The 25,504-nt window shown below is 41.2% G+C and overlaps 2 protein-coding genes across 5 annotated transcripts; one reads left to right on the top strand and one right to left on the bottom strand.

Annotated features, from left to right (window-relative positions):
* The first annotated feature begins 49 nt into the window (after positions 1–49).
* On the top strand, positions 50–5,404 carry LOC110049953 (putative ATP-dependent RNA helicase DHX37). Its single transcript, XM_089285535.1, has 2 exons — positions 50–3,174; positions 3,786–5,404. Exons 1-2 carry the CDS (start codon positions 150–152, stop codon positions 4,268–4,270), a joined length of 3,510 nt encoding a protein of 1,169 aa, XP_089141661.1. The 5' UTR covers positions 50–149; the 3' UTR covers positions 4,271–5,404.
* Positions 4,606–24,900, bottom strand: LOC110049979 (integrin alpha-9-like). 4 transcript variants are annotated; one of them, XM_089285538.1, is made up of 32 exons: positions 24,628–24,897; positions 21,933–22,069; positions 20,854–20,972; positions 20,025–20,169; positions 19,403–19,510; positions 18,847–18,927; positions 18,659–18,703; positions 18,527–18,570; positions 17,922–17,996; positions 17,555–17,607; positions 17,156–17,237; positions 16,739–16,850; positions 16,115–16,203; positions 15,596–15,686; positions 15,360–15,405; positions 14,869–14,976; positions 14,381–14,436; positions 13,439–13,623; positions 12,450–12,578; positions 11,608–11,687; positions 11,249–11,408; positions 10,641–10,733; positions 10,078–10,148; positions 9,708–9,791; positions 9,448–9,553; positions 9,014–9,127; positions 8,706–8,756; positions 7,982–8,050; positions 7,628–7,741; positions 6,768–6,863; positions 6,256–6,381; positions 4,606–5,814 (listed from the first exon to the last, which is right to left on the bottom strand). In XM_089285538.1, exons 1-32 carry the CDS (start codon positions 24,795–24,797, stop codon positions 5,740–5,742), a joined length of 3,114 nt encoding a protein of 1,037 aa, XP_089141664.1. In that variant the 5' UTR covers positions 24,798–24,897; the 3' UTR covers positions 4,606–5,739. The 4 variants fall into 4 exon arrangements, with proteins under 4 accessions (XP_089141664.1, XP_089141663.1, XP_089141666.1 ...); XM_089285537.1 differs by having other exon boundaries at positions 10,641–10,736; positions 24,628–24,896; XM_089285540.1 differs by lacking the exon at positions 21,933–22,069 and having other exon boundaries at positions 10,641–10,736; positions 24,628–24,889.
* Positions 24,901–25,504: the final 604 nt, after the last annotated feature.

Genomic DNA, 25,504 nt, shown 5'->3' with positions numbered 1-25,504 from the left:
GCTCGAGTGCATGAGCCCATAATACCGGGTCAGCGAGCAACCCCATGAGAGGAAGTTTTGCAATATGGCGGACAAAGTTTATCCACGTGTGTTTGAAATTCGATTTTCCGCGACTTGAAATTGCTTAACCATTGCAAGAAATTGAAATCATGGGTCGAATGAGGAAAAAGTATAACTGGAAGGCGAGATTGCAGCCAGAAACAGCAAAGGAAAGTAAGAAATCAACGCCATCGTTGGACCAGAAAGATGTCATCGAAAAATCAACTAAAGATGAGGAATACAGCAAATCTCATGACGACACCAACATCCTTGTTACTTCAAGCAAGAAAAACAAAGTTAAGGTGACTCACAAGGATCCGAATGAGAAGCGAAAGAAACTCACCAAGAAGCAGCGTAAAAAGCTGGAGAAAATTGTGGAGACGAAACGAAAGAAAGCGAAGAGGGCAGAATTACTCAAAGCGCTTTCCGAGCATGCTGTAAGCGATAAAGAACTAGCTCAAATGAGTTCTACAACCGATCTTGGTCAGCTGAACATAACCAGGAAGCGGAAGTTGTCGGAAGATGACAGTCAAACAGACACGGTTGAAAGGGGTATTGTCTCTAGTATTCGCCGTGGCCGAAAGAAAGGAAAGAAACTTCGACTGGAGAAGAAAGCTCATGAATCTGTTCCTGCTAAGATCACTAAAGAGGCAGAGGAAGAATTCGACTCTGAAGAGTCGTCTGAAAGTGATGATGAGAATAGTAACAGTCAACGTTTGGCGGAGAAAAATCAGGGCATGGAAAGTATACATTCAAATAGAGATGTAGCAACTGAATGTACAGACAAAGAAAAGCTAAAGAGTGAGCTATCTGACTCTAGGAAAGCTTTCAAAGCCGAAGCGAATGAAGTCAAAGTCGAAAAATTTGTACAATCAAAAGATGAGACTGTTGCAAAGAATGTGGCGCCGACGAAACCGGAGTCTGAGCCAGCCATCTTTAAAGAAGTGAAAAGAGACCCGGAAATACAAGCCGCCAGGCTTCAACTTCCGATTCTCGCCGAAGAGCAGGCTGTCATGGAAGCGATTCATGACAACGACGTGGTGATTCTTTGCGGTGAGACCGGAAGTGGAAAGACCACGCAAGTGCCTCAGTTTCTTTACGAGGGCGGTTACACAACACGAGGATTGATTGGCGTGACAGAACCGCGGCGTGTGGCTGCCGTGACAATGTCACGCCGTGTTGCTCTGGAGCTGAATATGAGCACTGAGCTGGTTTCTTATCAGATTCGTTACGAAGGCAACGTAACCGAGAAGACCATCATGAAGTTCATGACAGATGGTGTGCTTCTCAAGGAAATCGAAAAGGACTTTTTCTTGTCAAAATACTCAGTCATTGTCATCGACGAAGCCCATGAACGCAGCGTATTCACAGATATTCTCATGGGTTTACTTTCCAGAATAGTCCCAATGCGTAAAAGCCAAGGAAAACAACTCAAACTGGTTATAATGTCCGCCACCCTCCGCGTGGAGGACTTTACAGGTAATGCGCGTCTGTTCCCCTCCCCACCTCCTGTAGTTACTGTCGAGTCCAGACAATTTCCTGTGACGGTCCATTTCAACAAGAGGACACCTGACGACTACTTAAACGAGGCGTTCCGCAAAGTGTGTAAAATTCACCGCACCCTACCACCCGGGGGAATTTTAGTTTTTGTGACTGGCCAGGCTGAAGTGCATGGACTGTGTAAGAAGCTGAAGAAGACATTTCCTCACAACTCGGAGACAACAAAGTCAACGCGCGTCGCGGAGGAGAAGGTGAAGGATGAAAATTCCGATGATGATGTTGATGATGATTTTGATCTTGACAATTACTCCGTGAATCCAGCAGTGGAAGACAGAGACGCAGAAGACGAAGACCTCGGAGAGGAAGATATCGCAAACAAGGGCGACGAGAGCAGTGGATTTGATCTCGATGACAGCGCGTTTACGTCATTGATCGACAAGAATCTTCCTATGTTCGTTCTGCCGTTGTATTCGCTTCTGTCGAGCCAGCAGCAAGCCAAAGTATTCCAGCCATCCCCAGAAGGGACGCGACTCTGTGTCGTAGCAACCAACGTGGCAGAAACATCGCTGACAATTCCCAACATCAAGTACGTGGTGGACACAGGTATGGTCAAGAGGCGCTACTACGATAAAGTCACTGGAGTGTCCTCGTTTAAAATCACGTGGACATCCAGGGCCTCAGCAGATCAGCGAGCGGGCAGAGCTGGTAGAGTGGAGCCTGGGCATTGCTATCGTTTGTATTCCTCAGCCGTGTTCACCAACGAGTTTGAAGAGTTCTCGGCTCCAGAGATCTCACGCAGGCCAGTTGACGATTTGGTTCTGCAGATGAAGGACATGAGTATCGACAAGGTTGTTAACTTTCCTTTCCCAACTCCACCGGACGCGACAGCGTTGCAGAGCGCGGAGAAGCTGTTGTTGAATCTAGGCGCGCTAGAGGAGAGAAAAACGGTGAAAGGAAACGTCAACGCGGTCATCACTCCGTTGGGTCGTGCCATGGCCAAGTTTCCGGTTTCGCCAAGATACGCGAAGATGCTTTGCCTGGGGCATCAGGAAAGCTGCATGGAATACGTCATCGCTATTGTTTCCGCTCTCACGGTCAAAGAAATCTTCGCTGATGACAACGACAGAGAAGCTGGTCAAATAACCAAGGAGGATCGGCGGAAGATATCGCGGTTGCGTCGCACTTGGGCGGGGCAAGGTGATGCGCAGAAACTTGGTGACGCGATGGTTCTTTTGCGAGCTGTTGGAGCCAGCGAATACGCAGGCTGCACCGAAAAGTTCTGTTCAGAAAACGGGCTTCGTCATAAAGGGATGATAGAGATCAGAAAGCTTCGAGTGCAGCTCACAAACTCAGTGAATCTTGTAAATGCTGACGCAAGGGTGGTGGTTAATCCTCGAATGAGCCCACCATCCCCTGTCCAGTGTAAGGCCCTCCGACAGATCTGCCTCTCAGGCCTTGGCGACCATGTCGCTCGTAAGAGCCCCGCCGGAAATAACCCCCAGCTGAAGAACTCGTACAGTTGCATGTCCGTGGATGAGCCTGTTTTCATTCATCCCTCTTCCGCGCTGTTTGACGTGTTACCAGAGTTTGTGATTTACCAGGAAGTCGTGGAGACCTCAAAACTTTTTATAAAAGGTAAGGCTGTAGTACTGTGACGAGGGTAGTAAAAACAGTGACACTTTTCATGAAACATTTCTTAACTCTTCTGTTTTAGCGATATATGTTTAGTTTACATAAACTATTTGTCTATTCGCTCTACGCAGTGGAACCCCGACTGCCCTCGGGGAAATGGGAGGTGGCCGCTTAATAGCGGTTGGCTGCTACGTAAAGTTTCGTCAGAAATTAGCATCAGTCTTGGTAGGAACGTCAATTTATTCAAATACAAACATGCTTTAAGCCAATATGGAATCATTGGAAGACAATAATAAACGTGTCTTTGAATGTTCTTATCAGTGGTCACTTCCAATCTCGGACTCTAGCTTAACTGTCATCGCTTTCTCCAAAAAAAATTCCAAACTACGTGTGTTAAATTTTGGTAAGTTAATAGGGGAAAGGACAGTAGAAAACTCTCAACGGGACGACCAAAAGGTGGCCCCTGCCGCTTAAAAGAGGTGACCGGTTAATAGGAGTTTTATTTACAGTATTTTACGGACAAAAATGTCAGGACTTTGATAACTGGTTGCTTAACAGGTGGCCGCTTATTGAGGTTCGACCGTAATGTGTATCTGCTGTTTTCTTCCTTGCAGGTGTTATCGCTGTTCAACCTGACTGGATTCCAGTGTTAGTTCCAAGTATGTGCACCTTCTCCAAGCCTTTAGAAGACCCTGCGCCTCGCTATGACTCCGAGGCTGGTGTTGTCAAGTGTCACATGACCTGTACGTTTGGACCCAAGTCCTGGCAAGTTCCGGCTCAAGACCTTGAGTACCCGACAGGACTCGACAAATACAAGTGGTTTGGAAAATTTTTGCTTGAAGGAAGAGTGGTCGCAGCACTTTCAAAGTTTGTGCCTTTCCTGTTGGGAGCTCCTGTTACAATGATCAAGTCGTGGGCAAAGTTACAGCCGAGGACCGAAGTCTTATTGAGTGAACTTGTGAGCGGTAGTGCGAATAGCAAGATGGCGCTAATGGCAGCTTGGAAGAAAAACCCGAAGTTTCTACTGGCTGCGTTAAAGCAGTGGATTCCTGAGAGTAAACATGCTGAACTGACTTTGATGTGGCCGCCTAAAGAATGAAACTTCGTTGCCTTGAGCAAGAATGAGTCTTAGTTCTTGGCATTCACGAGAAAGAAACCTGTTCAGGTCGGAATGATGTCCACTGGAACCAACTCCCTGAGCCCGCCGTTTCCTTGGAGGTCAGCGTTGCTATGCAATGTATCGTGCAAATGGCGCCAAGATGATGTGGCATCTGTTGGAGTTTCTCAGTTTCTCGTCCTTCCTTAAGGAAGAAAAATTAATAGAAAACCCTTCGACTTCTAATACAAATAATTTCCCCAAAATGACACTGACTGTCACCTGTAAAATTTCACGAGACCACTACATAATTCTTTGAAACACACACAGCACAGTACTGAGGGAAAGCTCTCATTTATTTACAGTTTCGTTCGGCTCTTATTAAATACTTTAAACTTCTGCAGTTCCTTTGACTTCTGAGAAGTGTGAAGAATAGGAGACTTACTAAAATTACATCAGCTTTCGCTAAATAAACTCCACAATTTTGCTAAAAAAAAACTTTTCATATCTGGCTCGTTGAAAGCAGGCTAAAAGTGCACCTGTTTTTCATCACAAAACTCCTCTTAAAAGCCCCAGGCCAGTTCACTTTACAGCAGAGTGAAAAGAAGATATTTTGAACTTTGCTTCAACAAAAAGCTTTCTCACTAGGAACTGAGACAATAAGTGATAATCGTTTTAACGTGGGACATGGCTTGTATCCGGGGAGAGTGTTAGATCGTGACATTCGGGGAAGTTTGGAATCAGAACCGGGTAGCTTTTAAGAGAGATTTTGCGGTTTTAAAGATATAACTTAAACTGCTTATTACATTAACATCTTAGTAAAAATATCCAATGATATTTTGTCGTTATTTTCTGTAGGTCGCTTCTCCGTCTACAGGAGCTAAGTCGAAAAATAACCGTAATATATAAATAGAAAAATAGCTCTGATAATACACGGAAATAGCCAGCCTTGTCTTGTAATATTTACAATAAGAACTTCTTCATGCGGTTTTTCTTCCCTTAGTCGCATGCATCTACGCCCAATCCTGGTGTAGTCTTAATTTGGCAAGAGAGGTTGACATCTGACTTCTCCTAACAATTATCAATATATCGTTAAGGAGAAGCGTGTGGAGAATGAAAAAAAATCATCATCTAGGGTATTGTTGTCTTCAGTCTGGCTCCTTGTTGTAGAAAACATAGGACACGTCACAACAGCACAACGCCTCACAAAGCTTTTTTTTTTTTCTTTTTTTTTTCCTCGTTCTCTTGTCCTTTTCTCCTCTCTTGTTTACCGTCAACTGTGTCTTCTACACTAAGTAAGAGCCTTTAATCTTCTTTATTGTCTTTGCCTTGATTCTCCATTATTTGGTTCATTTTAAATGTTTTACATCCATTTGTTAGAAGTTTCGTTTGTGTAGTCGACGGAACATTTTTCTTGTGCCGGGATTACACATCAGAGAAGCAGTCCAGCAGATTTCTTCAATTGTCTTTGTTCACACTTTGTTCATGGGCGCTGCCTCGTCGGGTGTGGCCTCGAGTGATTCCTTCTTCCGGTTGAAAAAGCCAAGCTGAAACAAGAACCACTATTAGTAACGTCTGCATATATTCTACACCCACGTGTGAATGGTCGCGAGGGCCGACGTTTAAAGCGTTACCTCCCAGTCAATTGAAAACTAGTTATTTGTGAGGATGAAGTCTCCGGTACCTTCCTCTTTATGCCACGCGCCTGAAACCGACCTAGTATGTTTTGAAAAATTAAGCAAAGCCGTAGAATTTAGAATTTAAATTTAAATTTAGCTATAGTACAAACATGATTTTGGCTGGCCGCTAACAACCTTCCTGCATAGAGGAAAACTACAGCGTTTCTCGGTGATCCTTAGGACAAGAAATTCTAATGCGCTCTCTTAGGCCACGTAACAAGGGCTTTTTAACATTTGAAATTCGTTGCGTATCATCTGTTTAACATCACAAGCAACAGTAACTCCCAAGAGACAACAGAGAACACAAACCTTGTACAGGACCAGAACCACGACAGCCACTAAGATGATTCCACCAAGCACGGATACTACGTATACCCACCACGGGATCGATTTGCCACTACCACCAGTCCGCGCAGGCTTCGCTGTCAGAATAATCTACAACAGAAAAACAAACGTTACAATCGCATTTCTTTCTGCAAATGGTAATTTGGAAAGGGAATAGTTAGCTTTTCTGTCGAACGAGATTTTAAGACCGCAGAGTGCTTATTTGGAATATTCGTAGCCTTGGCATTGCCGACGGACAAGTCACATGTCTCCTGTTAATGTAGCTAGGATGGAAGGTTTCAATCCGGAATCTCTGGATGACATGAGCATTGTGCTTTCAAAGCCACTCGGCTATCTCTTTTTAGTACTAAAGAAAAGATACACTTCGTTGAAAACTATCGGTCATCAACAAATCATGAATAATTCAGTGATGGCTGAAGGACCTGAAGTATTCCTTGGAGCGGGGCAAAAACAGTAGCAATTAAATAATTCCATACCACCGCAGCGTCATTTGATTCGTCTGGTTGCATGACTTTGGAAGGAACTTGGACTTGTGCGATTGTTTCTAGTTCCACTATCGGCGACTTTTCGAGCTGTTAACAAAGAAATGAACCAAACGTTTAAATAATGACATTTTTTAGGACCTGACAGTGAAAACTAAGAAAATACTGCTTGCCTGGTCAATAAACAGGTTTCTAAGTAAAATATAAAATAAATTGTTTGTTTCTGAATAGTAATCACCGGCAATACAAATAAAATGCAATAGAGCGGTTTTCAATTGAGTGTCAAAAGTAATCAGGCAATTACTTTGGTTTTGGTTTTGGTTTTACTACGGTTTGAGATTGGCTGAGTAGTCTACTTGGTAAGTAATTGGTTTTGTTTTGATTTTACGACACTCAATTGAAAACCGCTCTGTAATGAAATTATGACTGGGGCTGCATAGATCAATGGTCTCTTTATGGTTTACAAACTCAGTAGCTGTTCTTTCGGTTTAAAGCGCCTTTCAATAATATGCGGACTCTAAAATTCAAAAAATAAAGCTCAACCGACGAGTGCGTTTTTCGCTGCCGTCAATAAATGTTCAGCGGCTCCTCCCAGCTTCCGACTACTGCCGAACGCGCAGTAATCAAATCGTTTAGCACAGTTCAGACAACGACACAGTGCTCGACAGTGGTCGGAAGCTGGGAGGAGTCGCCGAACATTTGATTGACGGTAGCGAAAAACGCATTTGTCGGTTGAGCTTTGAGTTTTAGAGTCCGCATGTTATTGAAAGGCGCAGTAATTCTGTTATAGTTAGTAGTTGATTGCGCTAAAAGCGCAGAGGTGAACAGTAACTCTTTAGAGTGACATAAAATACCTTGAGAAGAGTGTTTTGCCATAACCGTGATATCAGTTTGATTTCTACTTTGTCACCCTTCCTCAGTCGCCCCAGTCTACACTGAAATGATTGGCACCCCACCTCTCCGCAGCTCTGCAAATAACAGTGATTAGCTATATGGATTCATTTTAGCACAGTTTTCTGGTCTCAAGATACCGCCGGAAAAGGTGTGCTAGAAATACAATATTCCAAAGGTCAATTCACGAGCCATATCAGTTACTAACTAAGGTTATTGATAGCAGCAATAAATATTTTAATCTTTAGCAAGTGATTCTAAATTAGAATGTAAGACAAGAAACATGCGCTCTTATTACAAGAAACATGCGCTCTTACCAGTCTTGTAGTGTCACGCCTGTCTCGTTTGAAATTCTCCTTAATGACTGAACCATTGGTGTTGGCAGGCTATGAGAAATGGTTGAGAGTGAGTATACAGTTAGTTCATAGAATCTCTAATAGTTTAAACACAGCTGCATGTGAGTAATCATTGGCCAAAGACATGGTCTCAACTAGAAACTGATGACTTGCTTAATATAAATGCCCTTCATCTTCGATTGCTATCACAAAAACCGGATTGAAGTAGCTCTTACTAGCTTCAAACGTTTGGAGAGGATTTTGGGTACTCCAGTTGAACCACAGGTAATTTAATGGCGACATTGCCTGTCTGACAAAATTGAGTTTACTTTCTTTTCTAAATTTATCTTCACTTTTCTATCTTCTTCTCAAATCAAGGTAGGATCAGTATACGATAGTAAAAGTCTGCATACATGCAGGCCAAGTGGATCAACAGGCCGGCGCTTATCCCGGTTTCTGTAGCATGAAGCGACTAGGAGTATTTCTACTCCCCCCCGGATGGGATGCTAGTCCATCGCAGAGTTACCCCCTGCATCAATTTAAGTTCGCCAGTACCCATTTATACGCCTGGGTGGAGAGAGGCACTGTGAGAGTAAACTGTCATGCCTAAGAACACTTCAAATTGACCCCGGCCCTGACCGATCCAGAGACGAGCGCACTAACCATGAGGCCACCGCGTCTGTCGCAGTATAAGGTTGTAGCTTACCTCAATGTTTAGAGGATTGACGACAGCGTTACAGCTTCCAGAACCAATAACCTGTAAAGAACAACATGCCAAGGTAAAGGTATATCTACAGGGGAAAATTATCCGTTGTCGGCCTATTCAACAGAGCCATGCCCAGTCGCTTTCATTTAGTGTCCGTGAAGAGACTGGATACTAACACATGAAGTGTGATGGGAAGAGTAGAAAAGTGTCTTCATCAGGAAAGAATTACACCTTAAAGAAAACTCAGTTGATTCTTGGAAAACACGGTAAATTAATTAATTAAAGTCACTTTTTCAGACGTTACCTACCTCAACCTGAAGTAAATACATCAGAAAACTGTCCGGGTCGTCCTTCTTCAATAGATTAGGAACTGTTATGGTGACCTCTGACCAGTCCACCACGCTAGGACCATAGTTACTGACCTACAACAAAACAAGAATAGCACATCAATGGCTGAGCGGTGAGTACAAAGCGGCTTCATCATAACTATCCTAACGCTTATTTAATTTTATCATCTCTAGAATCATGGGCGCTTCATAAGAGGGAGGACACTTATTCCGGACCGTGCTATTGTCTCAATCCGCGCGAGAAAAGCATAAGTACGTCGCGTTCTTCACCAGCGTTCTTCTCCATCTGATGATGTCCCCGGCCTCACTCAAACCGTATATATATCTACCGTTTTCAAATGCAACTGAACATGATTTTCATCTAGAGCTGCTAAGTAAGTTTGATTTCAACCTACCTTGATAGTTTGAACAATTTCGGGTCCAATTTCCTCTTGAAACTCTTCGACTTTCTCCCTTGATTTGACATCTCCTGAGTAAATGACCTGGTCCGGCTTTGAATAACTACAGAGAGACAGAAATGTTTGAGAAGTTTAACTACAAACAGCTTTTCGTCGCAGTACGGTGCGACTCCATATTTTACGAACATGTTTTCTGGTGCTAGAATATTTGGTCTGATCGACAGTCAATCGAAATCGAATGAAAAAAGTGTACATACCCTCTGATCACAAGATCTGCTTCATACTTCACAGCAATTAAGAACTCTTTACTGTTATCTTTTTCATTGGCATCTACGTCTTGACTGAAAAGCATATCACAAAGCCATTTTAAGCAATCACCCGATAGTGTACAAATTGTAATTATAAAACGTTTAATCGACCGTTGTGACGATAAAAAGGAGTTGCTTAGCATCTGCGCGTTTGCAGAAAAATTGACGATGCCATATTCAAGAACTCTCTTTATTTCTCGGAACAAATTCAGGTTCAATTTAGGACGTTGATTATAGCAACATGTTTATCGGAATTTTCTGGCGATAGAGAATAAAAAAATGACCTGACAGAATCATTATTTTAATGTGTTTGACGTACCTTTCAGCCGTGACGATAATAGGGAAATCTTTTTCTACCGAAGCTGCTGAAAACTTGAGGGTGAATTTTTTCTGAGGTAAAAGAAAAACAAGGGCTAAAGTTAAGTCCTCGTAATGAAAAAAGTTCCTCACTACTTAGCTAATTAGAAAAACTGTCAAAACGTTTTAAAACCTTCTGAAAGTCGAATGAGTAGCACAATTCATTATCATTATCTAAAATGTTTACGCTTTTGATATTTTAAGAAGTGTTGGCGGGAAAGTTCCGAAAAGATTTCGGAATTTTCCCGCCACTGGTCCACACGCGCGCGCAGACAGCGTTCCTGATTGGCCAACACGAGACTTTGTGTGCCTAGCTATTCCAGGAGCGTTCTCTGCAAGGAGACTGAGAAGGATACAATACAATACAATGCTTTATTTAGACACGTCACGTCTAAGAGCTATACAAGCTCGTTCAAACCGATGATGTGTGACCGAGATACTAATGAAGATAGAAGCTAACCAGGCAGATAGATTCCGTCATAAAGAAAGTCCTCAGAAATATCGATAAAAACCGAAGCTACTCACATCACTAAGTCCCGGGAGAGCCATTCTTCCCACCTCACAGCTGATAGAGAGCTGGGACTGAGTTTCGTTGTCTGAACTGTGTTGACGTTCGCACTGCTAAAAATATAAAAAGGCGGATCGAAGGTGATAAATACATGAAGCACAAAATGACGAGTCTCGACTACTTCTCTTTCAGTCAAAACACCGTAAATAACGACTGTCACGTTTATTGTCCAAAACACTAATAGATTGTTTGAAAATCGATTAAAGATTGCTCTTAAAATTAAACAGATTAAGTTAGAGTCAAGGAGATAACACATAGCTATTTATCAACTTTAAGCTGTTAAAGGCAAATTATTAACTGCCATAGCGAGCTTCAGTGTGAAGCTGACGTTTTTTACATTAGCTCTTCATCAGAGTAGAGACTATTGATGGAAGGGTCTGTTTCACAAACTCGGTGTGGCGGTTAATTTTACCTTAACCAACTTCGAGTTAACAAATAGCTAAGTGTTTCACTTGTCCGCCGAAACAGCCAAACAGTTTCTTTAGGAACTAATACCTTTGGATATAAAAAAAAAAAACAAACGCCTAGTTTCCTTAACATTGAAGTACTCTATGTGGTTACTTACTCCACTAGTTCCTTGGTAGCCTAATGATCTCGGGTACTTCACCGACATCTTGGAGTAATAAGCATAATCGTTGGCCTTGTTTGACACTGTGAGCTGTAAAATCAAGTCTTTTACAAGACCGATCCGCAGATTTCGATCAAATGTTCGAGTACCGTCATACCTGTTAGAAGTAGACATGCAGTAAATTAGTTGGAGTCTCGTAGTTAACATCGCGCATGCGTTCAAGATGACGCCAACCTAACGTACCACAAGGCTTGGGTAAAACACCACATGCTTTACACTGTTAAGAGGCATTATGTAGAAACTAACTCATAGAGTAGACCGAAACAAGAAGAAGATCAACACTACCCCCTACTTACCCTACTAAAACAGCTCTTCCATCGACAGTCATATCAGGTACACAGACTTTTCGATTCTTACATCTTTTGATAAAGAAAGCCTGTGAGGTATAAGAAGAGAGTTATGAAAGGAATTGTCCTTTGCTGAAAGCACAGTACGTTGACTCGGCACTAGTGCTGTGAAAAGCGCGGGAAACGAAAGACGCGGTCTGGATTTGTGCTGGATATGATTGGCTAAGACGACAGCCACTTTCTTCTGATTGGTTAGAGCTCATTGGAGTTGAGTAAACGGCAACAAGCTCTACGGCAAACGGAATAGAGAGGTAATTGTTGTTTACTTGATCGTCGCATTTTTTTGGTTTTGCGTTACTGACCAAGCACAGCGATTGGCTTTAAAACCTCACGCCATTTTGTCATCCAATCAGAAGTGCCTCCCTCGCACATGGTTTCCCGCGCTTTGTGGGGCCTGGTTACATGTTTTTGCTCGGAGTTTCGATTGGTTTACTGAATTGTCATGGTACGTTGTGATTGGCTGAAGCGATCACTTTGGTTCTCATCTTATAACACTCGATTGAAAACAGCTCTAAGAAAGCCTATTAATGATTTGGTTTACAGTTTTGTTCTAGAGATATTATTAAATAAAATCCAACATAAAAAAAAAATGAAACAACAAATTGTTTCAAAACCAGCGCGAAACAATCAACTTTCAAGTAGAAAACATAAAACGCTAAGGGGGAATGCAAACGCGGGATCTTTCCCATTCGCAGGGAAAGCATCTTGGTGTATGAAAGTAAAAATCCTTCCTATAGTCGAGGAAGCGTTATTTTTAAGTGGTCCATCGTGAAATACCCTTTAGGTCTTACCTTTGCCGTGTGCTTTGTGTAAAGAGAATCGTTTAACATCGGGCACAGATCCCTGCCACAAGACTTCACCAAACCAAACTCGAGATCGAATGAAAGGGAAGTAGCGACATCTCCAAGACTGTCCTTTTCCTTCACAGAACAACAAAAAACACTCAAGTCATCTTTCCATATTTCTCAGAGAAAAAAAAGTCCAGATTTTAAATATAAAACAAGGATAAATACGTATTAGTTATGCATCGCTCTCGAGTGGTATAGGCGAATCTTTGCTGACGTCATTGTTTACATTTCGGCCTTATTAACATACGACTTTGCGCATAGAAGACATCATGCTAGACACGATTTTACTAGAAAAACGTAAAGAGCTTGTGAAACTTAGTAAGTGGTGAAATTTTTGGCTCTTTGGGTGTAATATTCGAGGAGAAATTGGCTTTAAAAAACATCAAAATTTATGTGTGGCAAAAGCGCTAATGAGCTCATACATTCTTTGTAAAATTTTGAGCTTTTAAACCCTCGTCGCACAAAAAGTATTCTATACATCGCGCTCAAATTCCTTGGGACAGTTAATCGTGCTGTGCCCTTTCAATATTCAGTATTAATCTCTTTGTAGCTCCATCAGAAACTGTATCGCTTATGGTAATGAGGCAAATATTGTAAACAAAGATTCTCCTATATACCGTGGTATACATGTATACCGAGGTATATCACTTAAATGTTCTCGGTATACATATGCCTGAGCCTTTAGGCGAGTGTGTATACCAAGGAAATGAGAGTGACACGTGGGATATTCCATGGTATACCATGAGAGAGCGTTGAATAACTATTTTATACCATGCCATAGAAAATAAGGTGGCCCATACAATCAATGCGACATACGCGCAACGCACGATGAGAAGGTTGGGTGTAATAACGTCGAATATACAACAGCTTTCTGGAATTCTGATTGGCTGTATTTTCTATAGCGTGGTATAAATAGTATTAGTTGGACGTACCTTGAGATACACAGTCCTGGGCGTAGAGCAGAGACCTTCTCCTTGTTTAGTTAGATTATACATTCCCTTTATCACAAATACTTTTTCCTTCGTTTCTTCATCTATGAAGAACATGCGGCGAAAAGAGTCTGTTCCGCTCACAGTTTTAACCCGATCCAAATCTACTGTATAGGATATCTCCAGGCCTACAAAAACGAAAAGTAAAACATAAAGACTTTTCATAGACTGAAAACCTACCGCGATTGGAGGAGGTTTTCCTTCATTAGCGACGGTTACCAGAGGTACTGGGGAACAAGGGGTCATTTATTTCAAGGGAACAAGGGATATTTTTGGGATGAATTTGACGGAACAAGGGATATCTCTACTTTTAAGGGAGCTTTGAGAAAAAATTTAGGGAACAATAGAATTTATTAATTGGGAACAAGGGAGACAGTGCAGTACAAATTTTATTAGCACTCCCCAAGGGGACTTTTCAGAACTAATACTGCTAAAAAGGTACATTAAAATTAAAATGAAATAAATCAACGTACCAAGGAAATATAAAGATCATACGAAGTAAGGCAGAATTATGTGACAATATTGTAAGTAAATTTTCAAAGGATCAAGGGAGCATGCTTCTCCCCTCTCCCCTCTCCCCTCTCCCCTCTCCCCTCTCCCCTCTCCCCCTCCCGGGAGGCCGTCATTAGCAGGTGATGCGCAGTCCTCATCTCGCGAAAATGTCACGTGCAGCTACATGTTCACAATGTAGACAAAAGTTGTTATTTTTCGTCATGAAATAATCAACTCACTGTCACGAAGTGTTTCGTGTTGTATGCAAAAAATGTTTACTACTACTGAGGTGAAAGCTGTAACACAGTTGTAACTGTTGCCTTGACAGAACAGTTGCGTGAACTGACCAACCAATGTCACGTCAAAATAATGGCGTACAAGAAGAAATGTTACCTGCATAACTAGTAAGTCCACTGTCTTTGTTTGTAAAACACACTAATAGGTTTAGGCTGAAAGGAAAACAAATCAAATAATGATTTGAAAAGTGATCAAGCAATATTCTACAGAGTCTACGAAAACAAACCTATTTTTCAGGCTTTAATTTCAAAGCTGCTTACGTTTTGTATATAACTGCGGTGATCAATCATGTCTTCATATCTTTCTTCGCAATTCAAATGTATGGTCTTTCATATATTCACTTGTATTATTCACCATCTAAGGGTATATTACGAACTCTCAATGTGACCAGCTCCCAGCTGGCTTGATGGCTCCGTTGGTAGAGCACTGCACCGGTATCGCAGAGGTCATGGCTTCGAATCCCGTTCAGGCCTTATTTTTTTTTTTTTTTCAGCCTTTAATTTCACAGCTGCTTAAGCTGTGTTTATAATTGCGATGATCAATCATGTCTTCAAAACTATTTTCTTGTTTTTTGAAAAACTTACCATTTATGGTACTGTCCTTCTAGACGACACAAGCTGTCATTGCTTTCTACAACGATCTGATTTCTGCTAAGCTGGATACTTCCTTCGACGTTAACAATTGAACGAGTCCTGATAGTTCAAACGTGAATAAGCAAAATGAGAGGACGGTTTTCACACAAGTCAAAATAACGAAGTTATTAGGCAGCCAATCATGCCTGCTGAAAACAAATTCACGCAACGTTCAGTGAGCCGAACGAAAGAATGTTTCATGGAGAACAATATATCACGCATATACACTTCCCGAGAAAAAAATTTCCCAGCTCATGAAAGGGTTAAAAAAAATGTTCGTGCCTGTATCAAATCACCCAACACCCCCTCCCCTCCCCCCCCCCTCTCTCCAAAAGTCAAATGCTCCACTCCTTGTCAGACAGCAATAGTTTCTTCTCTCAACATCAACTTGTGCTAAAAACAGTATTTGGCAAAAATAGTTTGAAAATCGTGTCTTTTCATACCTAAACAGAACTGCTCTATTTGACCCATATGCACCAACTGCGATATCTGCAAGAAGACAGAGAACTTGACTGTAAAATCGATTTTAATGGCGATAAGTGTTCGCGAAGTTTTCTCAACAACATGATAGTAAGTAAAGTTGACTGTTTTCGCGTGTACACCAGAAGGAAAGAATAGACCACAAGAATTGCGGATTTACTGACTATTTTTCTAAATATTCATGGTCTCGCACATGTACCTGGGTAACCATTGCTGTCCATATCAAGACCTCCAGCAACAGCTGAGCCAAACAATCTTAATCCAGAGTCCACCGAGGAACCTAGGAGTTTCTGCAAGAAACCAAAACAACTCAAGACAAGAATCCATAATGACGGAGAATCTGATCTAAACTGGATAATTGAGCTGATTAAGTACGTTAAGGGAACTACGTCACGGTTGGTGTATTTTGAAAAGTTTAACCTAAATTTTTCAAGTTCGTCGTTTGTAATCCGTGTCAATCTTCTCCATCCTTAACCATCCTAATTCCTTTATGGTTTATTAGTATCTTTTTGGTATTTTTCTATTTTAGTAAACTTTTATATTCCTGAGGTTCCCTTCAATTTAAAGGTAATTTTGTCCCAGGCCTAAATAACTCGAGATGCTTTAGTTGGACCTCAAGGCTAGAAGTCCGGTTGGGTTCAATTTATGCCTCGTGAACACAAACCAAAACACCCACAAAACTTTGACATGATCAAACAGGAGTTAGCTGTGCTCTTACCTGTTTGTAAGCGGGGTTGATACCTTCCTTTGAGCCGTGGTAAACATAAACAGCACCATTGTCTTCAAAGGGTGCTCCAATTGCAATATCTGTCAATCAGAATAAGATTTTACTAAATTAAGTGCTTTGGACATCCCCCTATGTTTCATTATAACCTTTTTTCAAATTATTATTACCGATTGGTATAAATTTCGTTCAGTGTTAGTTTATGTTTGAGAATCTGGAAATCTGTAAGAGGCGGCGAGGCCGAGTGGCCGAATGTTTTAGGGCTTCACTCTACCGCTATCTGGATTTGTTCTTTTATGTCGCGAGTTCAACCCCTGGACTGCGTAATCTCAATAGCCAACTGGTCAGCTTCCCGCCAGTTGGACAATATTTGTTTTTGTTTTAGCTTTTGTTTTTGTTTTTTTTTCCTCAGAATTCCCGATTAGCACAATAGTGCTAAATACGTTTGACACTTAAAATAAAGTTTTTTTTCCCTTTTTTATGCGATCTTCTCCCGTTTCCTTTACTTCGCTTTTCCGCGCGAAACTACAGGAATATCAGACGCCTTGTGGTACATCAATATAAGACCGGGAGATAAGATGTAGTCACCCAATGGTCACATAAGGTTTTCATATGTACCTTGGAAGCCATCTTTGTTGAGGTCTCCGACCCTTGCTATCGCTCTGCCAAACTGAGCGAACGGGATGTCATCACCCATTAAACCAAGGGCGTCTTGAAGGTTGAGTGCACCCTAAAATAGAGAATACAACAGGCCTTTTATTTTGGGTCACAAGCGAAGATAATTTAGAGCACGATGGGGTAACGAATTGATTAGCAGACAAACAGAAGGACAGACAGACAGACAGGCAGGCAAGCAGATAGAAAGACAAAAAGAAAAACAGGCTGACGAATGGACAGACAGACAGACAGACAGCCGTATGGATGGACAGACAGACACAAGGAAAGACAGAAAGACGAATAAGGACACATTGGACGACGGACGGACGGACGCATAAATACACCTTAGGAAAAATAAAACAAAGGAGCACAGCTTACGTTTTTGTTGTTAACGTAAACAAATACTCTTCCTTCATCCCTGTTAAAGGCCCGGGGCGCTCCTACCAATAGATCTGAAAACCTAAAGAAACAGAAAAATTTTAAACCCAAAATGAACACGATCTCTTTTAGCAAAAACGATTAGGGGGTGCAGGCGCAAAGTAAGTAATATGACATAATTTTTTAAGCTAGAGCACTCGCAGACTTAATTCAAAAGCGCTGGGGTGCAATGACAGAAGTCTCTCTTTCTCTGAAACGGATAACGGGAAAAGTTCTTGCACCTCGCGAGATCGTATGAGGTCGCGCGTGACGTGTTGTGCCGTTCCTTGTATCTGATTCTCGAGGTTCTCTGCGTGCAATTATAAATGTACGTAAGACATATCAAATAAAGGTACTCACTTATCGTCGTTCAGATCAACTACGCAAAGTGTGCTTCCAAAGTAACTTCCGATCTGAAAGAAGAAATTTTAAATCAAAAATAATAAAACTGCGTCGTTCATTTCAGAGTTGTACACAAGGACTCTTCTCTGACTCCAGTTTATTGTAGCATAAAGCGAATAGAAATATTGCAAACCCCCCACCCCTCCCTGGATAGCAGGCTCAGGATACAAAGCAGGTACATGGTATTGTGAGAGAAAATGAAGTATTTCGCTCAACGTATAAAGGCAAGGAGAACCCAGACCACTCGATCCGGAGTCCAGCCCATTCACTATTACAAGATCAACGAGGCTCCGTGTGGGCCAGCTTTATTTCTCTTTCTACTCACTGTGATCCCCTGCGGTGGAGGAACTTCTGATGTCACTTGTATCGCAGATTTATCGTCCATCGAGAACATGAGAACCTACAAGTATAACGAAACGAACGAAAATCGTTATTTACCATCATCTGTAACCCTATCTCTTACTTATTCCATCTCTCCACCACAGGATACCCATCCGACCATACACCTACCCATTTAATGAGATATATTCTCATTTGTAAAAGTATACTTTAGCAGTCGCGGTCGGGAGTGATGCACTTGGCAAGCAATCTGAAAGCATCACTAGTTTAAAAGTGTTTTTAAGTCAAATGTTGAGAATGTGTAACATATCGGTTAGTTGTTGGCAAGGCTGGTCAGGAACTGTCGGCAATGGTCGATAGGGTATTGGTAAGGTTAGTTGTCGGTAGTTGTCGGTAAGGTATCGGTAACTGGTCGGCAAGATATCGCTAATGTGTCGGGAGGTACCCGCTGGTTGTCGTTGTAACTTGCTGTTTAGCTCAGAATGGTAAAGCGATTGTTGTTGTTACGAGGCCAGTGTCAAAAAAATCGAGGTGGTCTTCGTTAGAATAAAATTTCTCAAAATATCTCAACTACTTGCCGCTTATACTTACTTTTCCTTGTACACTGTTGCCTCGCGGTGCACCTCCAACAAATTCTAAAGGGAAGCGATTAAAAAACGTTCAAATTACTTATGATGAGCTGTAAAACAGTGATCCGAACGGCATTGACGGAAGAAAACATACCCAGGGAATTTTGGCTCAAGAAATGTCCGCTTGAGACTGCGTAACCTGGGGAATAAAAAGTCATTAATAAACTGCGATATTGAAAAAAAAAAACGAACGGCTACCGTATGATGTCCATTATCTGCCATTCTTGTGTTAATGCCGAGAAAACATGGCTCCAGACTGAGCAAATACATATTTGTTCTTACCCATGTAATCATCTCTTCCTACAGAAACATTTGGGGAGAAACTTGTCCGCTTTTCGTAGATGTTATAGGAAACCAAGCCACCTGACAAAAGACAAGACGAGAAACCGATTTCAGACGGGATACCGAAATACTCCATCTCTTTGCACAAATTGTATAGACTTTTCTCATGCAGTTACATTTAAATTCGTAGGAAAACCCACCTGACCGGTACGGCGCTAAGCGCGCGAAAACGAGCGAGGGGAAACGGGTAACCGGTGCTAAGCGCAGGAAAACTTAGAAACGATGCTGAACGCGGGAAAACACTTACGCAAGCCGCAGAAATCATGCAAATGATACTAACTGACGCCGAGAAGACGTGAAACAAGCGCTGTTAAGCGCGGGCAATTGTTTAAAAGCCAACGGATTGGATTTCGTCTCACTCCTCAGTTATCGGTTGCCTTTTTATTTTGATTGGTTGTTTGCACTGCATGACCCTTTGACACTAATTACTAATCTTAATAGCGCAAAGCGAACGCCAAATCACATAAAAAATATATATATGCGAATTAAGTGTTACCTCGGAATTGCTTAACTCCGATGGTTCCCATGACTACATCTTCACCATCTGAAGTGTACTCGGCACTGATTCCTGCTTGGCAATCGCCTTCGGGATAGCCTACTTTACCTGACAAAATAACCACAATACATAATCAGTTTCTGATTGAACACAAGAGACGATCATATGAATACAAATATATATTGACTCTGAATATTGAAAGGGCATGGTACGATTAACCTTCCCAAGATTTTTTAGCCTGATGATAGAAATAATTGGTTCGTTAGAGGTTTCAACAGTAACATCAGTAAAAATTCTTCAATAGGCCATCCGAAAACAGATTGAACAAACGAAACGAATGAAACTGAGCGAAACGAAACAAGCGAACAAATGAAAGGAAGAAGGAACGATTGGGCACAAGCGAACGAACAAACGGGAAACGAATGAACGAACGAAACCAAATGAAGCGACGCAGTGTATGCTAAACCAAACGAACGATAGAACAGGAAGAATTCGAAACAACTGGCGACGGATCATAACAAGCAGGAGGAAGACGTTTAATATTTCAGGAGTTTCTCACAATTTCTCACAATTTCGCCCTTGATTAAGCAAACTATATCAAGCCAGTTTTGCTACAGTGTACCTTCACACGGAGTGACCGCTGGTCCTTGAAGTCCATAAAGATCTCTGGATATTAGAAAACACCTTCCTATTAAGGAGATCCATCTATGATCTATAATTCCTTCCCTGTCGGTGAAAGGCGCATGCGTGTATCTTGGAGCACATGTCTGAAGTAAATAAATTGCACTCGTTAATTCATTTTCATTTAATGGCCAATAAAAATGAAAGGTATGTCTCCGCTTTGTTCTGACGTGGGAAGACTGCTTAGCAAAATCGAGGTGTCTTCTTTTCCGCCCATCAAGGTTATCCAACGCGACAAATTCCTAGTCTTAACAGAAACTTTAAATGCAGAGGTTAGATTACAAGCTCAATTTCGATTAGCATTTATATGTTTTCTTTTCATCCGTCTTGAAACGAAATTTAGTACTCACCTGATTTAGCTAGTGCATCTGGCCAAAAAGAAAAACATGTCTAATTTGTTTAAATAACCGGCTTTAATAAACTTTACTAGCTCATTAAAGAAAAACGTTAACATTAAACAATCGTCCCAAAAAGAGCATCTTTAGTCTTTCCACGGTGTTCTGTTGTTACAATACAATATATCTTCACAGTTACTTAAAAGTCCGGTTATAGAAAGAAGCAATTCGTGGCTGGGTTTTCCACTACCCGAATGATCTACGAGTGTCACCTGCTGTAGCCTGGGTCGGTACCAACGCTTAATTAACAGCTGCGGCTACTTCGGCCGTGAAGGACTAGGCCGAAAACGGGCGTTTTTCCCGCCGAACTCAAATAACACTTGGCTGCAAGCTCTTGTATACCTGCCTAGACATGACTTGTCTACTAGGACTTACCAGCACATCCCCGTTTTCTCCAGTGCTATGTAACGTCGCCCCAAGCCACTGCTCAGTTTTCTTTTCAATTTCCACTGAGATCGTTTCGTTTCCCAGCTGATGTTGTTCCTTGATTGGGGCTGCAATAAAGAGTTCCTCAATCGAGTTACTGTAGTATTGTCTACCGTGAAGGCTTAAGGTGGCGGGGGGGAGGGGTGGGTGTGTTATCCCTGAAATTCTGTAGAAATTTGGAATTTTTGTTTTTACCGGAATTTGAATCTTATGTATTGAAGTCTTATTTTGAGAGGCATATCTCCCTGTAAGGTCAAGCTCGTTTTCTCAAAACGAGTTATTTTTACCTTTGAGAAAAAATATCTCAAGAAGGATTTAAGCTTTTGGCCTCAAATTTTCAGGATTGCTAGCCCACTGGGTTAATTGATATGAATGAGGGAATTTGCCATAAAATTCTTTGGATAGAAGTTATCAAAATTAACGTTTCAACTGTAGATATAGGTGTCAGAGCTCTGCATTTTCAAATTTTGCAAAATCGCTCATTCATTACAGCTGGACATTTGTTTACTTTAGAATACTCGTGAGAAGACATTTTTCGCGTTAAATTGTACATAAAAATCTTTTCTCAAGTTCACAGGGGTCATGCACAACATATGATACTTTGAGAGCCTGGTGTTAAGTTAAAATAATTGACACAGCATTTGTAATTTGCAAGCAATTAGCTTTTCCGGCAGTGATACATAGTTTGTTAAGGTTTTGATGAAAATCAGGGTTGTGACAACAAAATACGTTGTGGCATATTTTAGGTAGAGCCCCGCCTCCATTAAGAAACAAGATTTTAATCTTTCCCTCTAGGACTTCTTTTTAGAGGGTACTGAGATAACGAACGTAGAAAGAATGGGTGACCCATGAACAAAGGGCGGGAATCACAGAGACTCCATAAAACTCTGGATTTTAACAAAAACTGTTTTCATTGTTGCACAGAGGCACTTGAGCCATTGTTATAATGGTAAAGTCCAAAACATATCGCCATATTTCATATTTAATGGTCAGATAAACAAACATTAATTTAGATTAAATTGTCTTACGTCGATGGTCCACTGCGATTTCCGTACATGATTTTGAATGAGGTTTGTATTCACATTTGAACACAGTTCCGTACTTCTCTAAGGTTTCCCCTCCAAATGCTGAAGTTACATTACTAAGAGGTGCTCCAACCAGAAGCCTATCAAGCATAAAATGTGAGAAAACAAAACTTGAGAACTGCGGCCTGGGGCAGATCCAGGGATGGGTGGTTCGGTGTAGATGAAAAATTGCTTAAATACGTGCCCTTTCTGACGAGAACTTTTGTTGGCAAACAACGCTAACAAATGTTGTATTTCATCTTCAGAAAAAAGGACTAAATTGAAAAAAGCAAAAATGCTATTGATGAACGAGAGTCCTTTACTGGTTTTAAATGCCTCGTTTAGTCTAAAATCTGTTTTATTTAAGTACTTCCTTTTTTTATTTGTCTATTTGGTAAAATAACGCGTGATGCATACTCCTGTCAAATTCTACATGACGCCAAAAGTGACAGTTTCTCTATCGCTAGATATCACAGGTTAGGCGCCGTAGCTTAGGCCAGAAGCTGAGCTTCTTGGTCAATATCAGATCGAGTTGTGTAATCGTTCACAAAGATTTCGACGGCCATCGCGCACAAAAGCCCAAAGAAAACCACTTTTCTCAAAGAGTCAATGATTAATTTGGTGTCCGTCAGAGTTAAGTCGAAAAGCAGGCAGCAAATTAATCATTTTTTTCGGACTGCTAACACCTACGTCATCAGGAAGGTAAGCATTATCGTAAATACCTAAGCTTAGTCCTTGTTAAATAGCTCAAAACAGATGATTTCAAAGATATTAAGCAACCAACTATCATCCCTCAAAACGCTGGAAATTAACTTTCCGAGAACCTAAATAAGACTCCGAGGGGTTGGGGAGGGGGTTGGGGGGGAGTGAAGCATGCCTCGGATCCCTGAGAAGGGTCTCCTTCGGCGAGCAATTCTTCGAACCCCCCTTCACCAAATCCTGGATCCGCCCCAGCAGCCAATGCAGTAAATAAATGTACGTGACGGATGAGTGCTCAGCCGCAAATCAATTGTTTATTTTCATGCCCGCTACATCCACTAGTCTTGAAAACGTGAATTTCCCATATGGGCGGGGTTTGTCCGAGAGAGGGACTGGAAAAAAATATCGACGGACCTATGGCACTTGGCGCTTCTTTTATTTTATTGCTACGCTTGGCAAGTAGTTTTTTCGCTTTATTTGGCAAGTTTTTGAGTAATGAAGACGCTAGCGCTTTGACAGGGCAAACGCAATCACATCACTCATCTTCATCGGTCTCATGAGGACTCTTGAGGCCGCAAAAGCAATCATATGGAAAAGAATAATATGCTCTTTTAGTATATTCTCAGCTCCGACTATTGCATTTCTAGCTCTCTGATTGGCTCAAAAACTCCGACTATGAGCCATTAGTCGGAGTTTTACCTTATATGGAAAACAGTGCGCCAAGTTTAAAAATTTTCCGCTCTGTAAAATTGTTGAAATAAAAATCGGCGGCAAAAACCCGATTAAGAATATACTAAAACAATTATTCCATTCGACCTTGTTGGATATGAAGTGATCATAACCAACTCGCGCTACGCGCTCGTTGGTTATTTATCACTTCATATCCAACGCGGTTTCATGGAATAATTGTTAAATATTACGCAAATACTTTAAATACTTCCCGAATTGCTTCGTCACGCCTATAAGTGACACACTCAGGTCAAATGCGCGGTCAATTCTAAACACGTTTCAAGAGAGAATGTGTGAAAACATTCCGCACTCACTCGGGAAGTGCTGAAATGCCAGTTCTTAAGTCGAGCTAATTTTTCTGGATTTTCAAAGTACACCGCATTGTTTCACACTTCTTTTTTTAAAGAAATATTCATTCGCTGCGCTTCAGTGACCTTCCAAGACTATTACAAAGTATAATTGTCTTAATTGACTTAGCAGCCGATTAGTAACACGATAAAAATAATGCGCATTGGAATCGCCGAGATGCTAATAAAGTCGAAAAATTCCCGATGAAAGATAGGCCGAAAACTGTAATCCAATTCTCTACAACGTTCAGTTACATTTACACAAAACAATCAGTTGTTGAAGAGATAGACAGCTGATGTCAAACATTTCAGTCTAATAACGCTAAACGAGCGTACACGAGCGACGGACATCAATTCAGTTTTTTCCCCAGCTTGATGGATGCCGCGATATTTAAGTGCACTGTAAACGTATTAACACAAGATTCAAGTCAAGATTGAAGCTAGCAAGATTGATAAGCAGTATTTATAGAGCTATAAGCTGCTTTCCCGTGCTTGAGCGATGGCTTAACGCTGAAGTCACGAATTTGTTCGACACCAACATTGTTTTGTCGACTGGAAAACTCTCCAAAACTCTCTTCTGAGCTTTTGGGAATCAGTGATCTTTCTCACTAAAGAATCATCTTAACCACCGGACTTGAAATGTCATCTTGATCAATAGAGTCCAGGCAAAATCAAGTACTTTAACACAACAATACGCTCGGATAGAGGGCTTCCATTCGGAATTCCCGTTCGAAATATTGAACACAGACAAACAATACAAAAATCACTAAACGGAATATTTTAAACTACTAAAGGACATACCAGCTAAGCAAAACCTAAGAGTAATTTTTTTCTAAAACAACAACATTTTAGCATACTTATGAAACAATTTAAGTAGTTCTTACCATTTTTGCCCGTTGTAAGAATGAGTTGCAACTGCGTACCCAAAAAGTTCGCTTCGGTCTGGTCCGCCATAAATAACTGCTGACTCGATGTCCAGGTTGAAGCTCGACACCTTTCCAAGTGTTAAAATAAATACTATATACAAGGCAGCCGATGGTACTTTGTTCTCCATTGTCAAATGATTAAATTCTGAAGTTTGAGTTCTCTTGTCGAACGAAAGTAAACTAAGTCTGGAGTAAACAAAGCTACCACAAACCAGAAGTACTACGAAAACGACGTCACATCCGGCGGAATATCACAAGAGGCCGCGCCAAATTGTGGGCGACATTGCCACTTGATTATTCACTGATAGCTATTCTAATCATTTGTTTTAAAATAGAATAATACAACGTAGTTCTATATTGAACTAGTCTGGTCAGATGGGGAATAAGTTGGACTATAACTTTATAATGCAACAATAAAGCAACACATTCAAAATTTGAACGCCGTCTGAAATGTTAATGGCACCTTGGACTGCGACCACTCCTTTCCTTTGCCCGCGTAAAATGACATTAATGTAAAAATGTAAATCTTAATTATAGTGGTCATGCACTTAGCTATACAGGCACTAACCTTAGCTAGTTTACAGGCATGCCACTGAAACAAAGGAAACAAATGTTTCAAGTAAATGTAACATAGTTAAAATCCCAGCTCCTCGGTCATGGTTGTATATAGCCAACTGGTCTGCCTCCCGCCGGTTGGGATTTTTCAGCCTATTACGTTTAGTTGATATATTTGCTTCCTTCATTTAAAGTGGCATGCCTGTGAACTAGCTAGGTGTAGGTAAGCGCATTGACCACTATAAACAGCAACATTTGACTTTTTTTTCTTTTTCTTTTT

This window comes from Orbicella faveolata, unplaced genomic scaffold, assembly GCF_042242905.1.
Source record: "Orbicella faveolata isolate gen_17 unplaced genomic scaffold, um_ofav_v1 contig_13, whole genome shotgun sequence".
Classification (NCBI taxonomy): Eukaryota; Metazoa; Cnidaria; class Anthozoa; order Scleractinia; family Merulinidae; genus Orbicella; species Orbicella faveolata.
The sequence above is the reverse complement of the archived record's forward strand: the minus strand, read 5'-3'. Positions and strand labels throughout refer to the sequence as shown.

Bases quoted from the DNA above. Each gene is read 5' to 3' on its own strand.
- LOC110049953 (XM_089285535.1), top strand. From the start codon at position 150: ATGGGTCGAATGAGGAAAAAGTATAACTGGAAGGCGAGATTGCAGCCA. The intron at 3,175-3,785 runs GTAAGGCTGTAG...TCTTCCTTGCAG, and splicing joins CTCAAAACTTTTTATAAAAG to GTGTTATCGCTGTTCAACCT.
- LOC110049979 (XM_089285536.1), bottom strand. From the start codon at position 24,797: ATGGAGAACAAAGTACCATCGGCTGCCTTGTATATAGTATTTATTTTA. The intron at 18,571-18,658 runs GTATGTTTTCTT...GCTTCCCTTTAG, and splicing joins CTTGAGCCAAAATTCCCTGG to AATTTGTTGGAGGTGCACCG. The intron at 10,149-10,640 runs GTGAGTAGCTTC...CTTTTACCTCAG, and splicing joins CTCTCCCGGGACTTAGTGAT to AAAAAATTCACCCTCAAGTT.